This window comes from Lipotes vexillifer, unplaced genomic scaffold (assembly GCF_000442215.2).
Source record: "Lipotes vexillifer unplaced genomic scaffold, Lipotes_vexillifer_v1.1 scaffold1378, whole genome shotgun sequence".
In the NCBI taxonomy this organism is placed as follows: domain Eukaryota; kingdom Metazoa; phylum Chordata; class Mammalia; order Artiodactyla; family Lipotidae; genus Lipotes; species Lipotes vexillifer.
Window position 1 is genome coordinate 2339858 of NW_006775104.1, and position 6219 is coordinate 2346076.

At 38.4% G+C, this 6219-nt stretch overlaps 1 protein-coding gene across 1 annotated transcript in view; it reads right to left on the reverse strand.

Moving 5' to 3' along the window:
• The window catches only part of PARP14 (poly(ADP-ribose) polymerase family member 14), a 45264-nt gene that overhangs the window by 18614 nt on the left and 20431 nt on the right, over positions 1 to 6219 (reverse strand). The window contains exons 7-9 of the mRNA XM_007449701.1: positions 5443 to 5679; positions 4682 to 4903; positions 1824 to 1902 (exon numbers count right to left, since the gene is read on the reverse strand). Coding sequence (XP_007449763.1) covers positions 1824 to 1902; positions 4682 to 4903; positions 5443 to 5679 — 538 coding nt within the window. The remainder of the gene's footprint in view (positions 1 to 1823; positions 1903 to 4681; positions 4904 to 5442; positions 5680 to 6219) is intronic.

Here is a 6219-nt window from a genome sequence, read left to right on the forward strand (position 1 = left end):
AAAAAAAAAAAAAAAAAAAAAAAGGAAGGAGCAGCCTGTGCTGCTTCCCATTTTGTTTTGTTTTGAAATTTTTCCTCTTTCCTCTCCCAGCTTTGACCCAAGCATGGCCCTAGTTACAGAACTACACGACAAGAACAGGCAGCAAAACTCTCAGAGAATCTCTGTCTTTGTGGCCAGAGGACTGGGAATATGGGTCCCTGTGAGCTGAAGAGTATGGCAGAGAAGCCTCATTATTTTCCATATTTTTCCTTTTTAAATCCAGGCCCTGTACCAAGGTGCCCCGGTTGCAGAACTCCACAGTGGCACCGCAGGAAGCTAAAACTCTGAGAGACATTCTGTATTTCTGTCCAGAAGAATCAGGAAAAAGGGCCTTGTGGTCTGAAAGGTGTATATGTGGTATATGGGAAATCCCTGTGTTTTTGTTTATTTGGTCCCCTCCCCGCAACCCTCACCCCCTCTGCTTTGCCCAAGGGCACCCCTGATCACCCAGAATAATGAGGCAACAGAACAGGAAGCTTCAACTCTGAGAGAACCTTGTGCTTCTGGCCAGAGGACCTGGAAAATGGGCTTTTGTAAGTCAGAGAAATGTAAGGGGAACGCTGGAGTGGTGACCCCCTGTTCTGTGTATGACTGGAGTCAACCCTGAGCTCACCCCACAGCTGTGCACGTGGGGCAGACCCAAGCTGCACAGCAAAGGCCTTGAGAATGGAATTGACCTTGGAACCACTGCCCACACAGAAAGTGAGGCAGAACTTGTAGAATGACATTAACTGATTGGCTACCTGCTCAAACAAACAAACAAAACAATCACCATTTTCCAGAGGATTTTAACAGGACCCAAGTCTTACAACACGATGTTTAAAATGCCCATTCTATAATCCAAAATTGCTTGCCATACAAAGAACCAGGAAAATGTGACCAATTCTCAAGGATAAAGACACTCAATATAGATGCTAATCCCAAGATGATTCAGATGTTGGAATGATCAGACAAAGACTTCAAAGCATCTACTATAACTACGCTCTCTGAGGTCGAAGTAAACACACTTGAATGCATGGAAATGATCTGGAATGAATGGAAAAATAGGGGTCTCTGCAGAGAAATATAAACTATAAAATAAGAATCAAATGGACATTTTAGAACTTAAAAATACAATATTTGAAATAAAAAATTCACTGCATTAGCTCAATAGTATAGTAGACAGAGAAAAGAATCAGTAAATTTGGAGGTAGATTAATAAATATTATCCAATCTGAAGAACAAAGAGAAAAAAGACTGGAAAAAAAAAAAAAAAAAAGAACAGACCCTCAGAGACATTATCAGAAGGCTTACCATTCATGTTGTTGGAGCACCAGAAGGAGAGGCAAGAGAGACCAGTACAGAAAAACGTATCTGAAGAGATGACTGAAAAATCCCCAGATCTGAAGACATACATATTCAGATTTAACAAGCTTCAGCAAACTCCAAATAGGATAAACTCAAATACAAGTAACTTTGACAGAGGAGAAGCATTTGGTTGGTATCATCTCTTTAAATGTGTCTATTTCTGAAAACACTTATCACATCATCCTTAGAAAATAGTAGCCTCATCACCACTTAAAGACCCATTGTACAGATTATATAATCTGGCCTGCCTACTCTTTCGCCCCAGATCACATAAACATGGCCAGTGTCTTGCATGCTCAGGTGTATAGAGTATAATTTATTATCTTCTTTATCACAAATTGTTTTTTTCATAAAAATTATCCTATCATTTTTCACTTAACACTGAATACTTATTTAGCAACTAAAAATAATTTCTCTATTTAAAAGCTTTATTGAACCTTGTGTATCTTCAGCCTTGGGAATTTTGTCACTGATGAAATTTCCATTAGCCCTTCTGGCAAATTCATTTGAGAATGCCTAGAAACACAAAGACAGTTTTAATCACTACAATTCTCTGTAGATGAATGAATTTGATTCATCAGACCTTCTGATCCTACATGCACAAATATTTAGGAGAGAACAATTCTCAGAGTATCATTTATTTTCATTATAGATTTTTAAGTTATGAAAAATTCATAAATTCTATTTCTGTAAATACAAACTATGAAAACTATCAAAGATGTGAACAAAAATATAACTACAATACTATTTGTAATTGAGAAAAAAATAAACAGTTTAAAAATCCAACAGGAAAATGGTTAATTAAATTTTAGTATGTCCATATGTTGGAGTATTTATCAGCCATTAAAAATTATGTTTTCAAAGAATAGTTAATGGAATAGGGAAATGCTTATTTCATACTATTAAATGAAAAAAGAATGATACTAAATTACATTATATAATACCATGTTTAAAAGTCCACATATATAAAAGACTAAGATGAAATACAACTAAAAGAATTTATGCATTTTTTATTGTTCAAAGTTTCTACAATGAACTTGTATTACTTTCATAATCAGTGAAAGCAAATACTTTGTTGTTGTTAAAACTACAGTGTTAAGAGAAAGACAATCACAAGGACCCAAACACTTCAGTTTTTAACTTCTTATTTGTACCAGGAGAGAAACAGCTAGGGGAGTAGTGTTTTTGGAGCAAGAGGCTGGAATTCTATTTCTTTGCCTGGTCAGTGACATCCCAAAATCATCACTTTCTTCCTCCTTGTAAACAAGCAACAGGAAATTTTGTTGGAAAAAAAACAAGTAACATCTTGGCTAAAAGGCTGATACAATAATGGGAGAAGGACCAGGAGAGACTACAGAGCCAGGGTTCTCCAGGCACCAGGCACGTGATCTACAGGTGTAAAGGTGGACAGGTGTAAAGCTGGACTGGTTTGACTCTGGAGAACTAGAGAGGAGCTGCCATTTGGCCACAGCGAACTGTTCGGGCAGAAATCCATGTCCAAGGTGCCAGAACTTTTGAATTTTTAGGTCACAGTGGACATCTGGAGTTTTATGTGACGTTTGGTTCTTAAATGCCAGCAACTGATTCAAATTTTTTAAAAACGGCCCAAATAAAGCACATCTAAAGGCTATGTGCTGACCATAGGCTGCTGTGTGCAACCTCTGTTACAGTCTCCACCTATAAATATTTCAATAAGTTTTGCTGATTTTTGTGAAAATGTGACCAAAGCTTAACTGTCTTTAAAAGTCTTAAGAGAAAAATTGTCACAGCCATGTATGGAGAATCAATACTATTTCCAATGGCAATAAAGATGTCTGTATAGACTAATCCCTTTACAAAATACTTGCAGAATCTGAATCTTTAGGAAAGATAACAAAGGCTGACGATGCACAGAAAGAGTGAGATTCGAGGGTTCAGATCCATGTCACAGGACTCACTTCCCTACAATGAACTCAGCCATTCATTCAAAAACTCTCTAGTTCATTTTATGTGTATAAATCTTAGCTCCCAAAGTAATTATGATTTATAGGAGGGAGAGTACATGCAACATACCCATTCTGTAATCCACATCACTTTGTACAATGCAAGTCATAGGGAGGTTGTTCACAAAGCATTTATTGACTAGAAATGACTGTAGTTATGCAGGCCAACTAAATGGACCACATATTTTGCCCAGGTGGTTTAGCTGTCTGATTAGAATTTAGATTTGTTTGCTTCCAAAGTATTTAAAGGTAGTGTCTAGATCCAGAAAAAGAATTAAGTATGACCTAAAAATTCAGTTAGTCCAATGATCTATGGACATCACTTGGGTTGCTAGCCTTAGTAGTCTGTTTAATTCTTGCATTATCATGGAACTTTTCAAACAATATCATCTACTCTCCTGGACTCTAAGGACTTGCAGGGCAGGAATAATGGCCTCATATTAAATGCCTCTTGTTCCCCCATAATGCTGAGTCCAGAGGCTTACTCACAGCTGGTGTTCAGCAAATGTGAGCTGGTTGATGGACTCTCTATGACCAAAGATGGTTCTGGTATTTCTGGTCCCAACCGTCTTACTCCTATGGGGATGTGCTGAGCCTTCAGTTGTATCTTATTCTGACATTCTCCTATTTGTAGGACCACAGCTGTGCTTTTATATTATGTATTAAATTTTCTATGTTCATATGGAAGGAAATTCTATAGATTAGAAGAGGTTTAAGGGATATGTCAACTCCATTGCAATATTTGGGCCTTATTTGGATTCTGATTCAAACCAACAAGCTATAAAAACAAAATAAAATACTTATGAAACAGTTGGAAATGTGAACACTGACATGATAATTGATGAAATAAAGGAATGACTGCCAATTTCTTTTAGGTGTGAAATAGTATTGTACTTAGATTAATTTTGAAAAAGAATCCTAATGTCTAAAACAAATACTGAATTGTTTATGGGTAAAAGGTATATATGGGATCTGCTTCAAAAACAATATGGGAGGAAGGGAAATAAATGGAGATAGAGATGAAACATACTGGGCATAGGTTGATAACTATGAAGATGAACGATGGGTACAAGGGATTTCATTATACTATTTGGTTTACTTTTGCATATGTTTCAAATTTTTCTTAATAAGAAGTCAAATTGTTTTCTATATCCATAAATGTGCTTGAAATTTGCCATGCTGCAACTAGTCCACACTACTCTTTTACTTTGCTGCATGAAAATACATGAAAGAAACAACCTATCAGACCAAGAAGACACTTGAACATGTTAGGGCTTAGTTGCCAGAATAACGAGTAATGATTAAGACTGTACCTGAATATTTCCATGATCACTTGGGTGCAACAGAAAGCAAACCTCTTGTAAAGTTCTGGGTTGATTCTTGCTACTGAATTTGAACACTTCTGAGGTGATTAATTCAGCAAAAATGTTTTTAGGAAACCCCAGATTTCCTGTTCCTATTGCTGGAAATGCAATTGAGTTTAAGGACAAACTCTCAGTGATTTCCAAACATTCTCTGATTATGTTTTCCATGATCTGAAAAGCACAAAGCACATTCTTATACATTTTGCCTGGAAATCGGAGTTTGAACAAAAAGAACAAGAATTTAGCAACTCTGTGATCTCTGTCTACTCCTTTTTGCTTTCAACAAAAGGCAGGTTAAGGGCAGTCAGAAGGGGAAAGGAAAACAGAGAAGTAAACAAGGAAAAGGAAAGAAGAATGTGTGAGACCCTCCAAAAAGATTCAAACTCACTCAGCAATGAAGGAAAGAAGCAAAACAGCTACTGTTCTGTTCCTTCAGTCTCTTCCACTCTTCATGCCCTCACTTTTCCTTCCTCACTAAAGAGTGCTATCTTCAATAATTCTTCCCCGAGTCCCAACAATGGTTGAGAACTGTAATCAATTTCTATTATTAACTGGTCCTCAGGAGAAGTCAGCTACAGCTGACATAGAAATGGCTATGAGAATGTGCTGTTATTACAGAAGAGACACAGCCAGGGTTCAAGCTACATTCCACTGAAAGGAGAGTCCAAAGGGCTACTTAATTTCCTGGAGAATTTAAAACCAGGTCCCACCTTGCGTGAAGATATTCCGTCATTTGTCCAGTCCGGAGCCACCACGTGAAGCACATGGTGGCAGTGCAGACTGCAACCACTGGTTTGGATAACTGTGCCGACATCAACAGCCACCCCTTGTCCAGCTGTCTTCAGCTCCTCCTGGAGCTTTTGTCCTGCTTTTTCCAAGAGGGCCTTGGAAAGGGGTCCTCTATTGAGCTCAAGATCCGACGAAATGGAGTTGACAACCACATCGGTCTTAAAGACAAAACCAACAATTTGTTTCAAATTGTAAGAAAAAGCATCAAGGATTACTGTATTTGAGCCCCCAGGCTTGGCACAATGGGGGACAACTAAGATGATTAAGTTTTCAGAGATTGAAATACCACCCCAAAAGAGAGTGTTCTTAGATACTTATTTAAATAACACTCTAGGACAAAAGAGAGCTGTCAAAGAGCAATACATAAATGGTATGGGATCACCAAAGGAGTCCAGAGGAAGTGCCTTCAGAGGCTAGTAAAGACACTATGAGCGATGTGGTGTCTGAGAAATGGGAATAGTTGCAGCAGGCAGAGAGAGATGGGGAAGTCATTCGGGAGGGGCAACAGCATGGACAGAAGCATGGCAGGCTGTGAGCAGCAAGTAGATTAGCTTGACCTGATAGAGAGCTTCTGCAGCCAAAATGGTGCCAGCCAGGCTAGAAATGTTACGCTGAGCACAGACTACAGAAGGCCTCGAGTGCCAAGCCAACTGGACTTCCCAGCAGCAGTGAAGAGCCATGGGAGCTTTTTCAGCAGG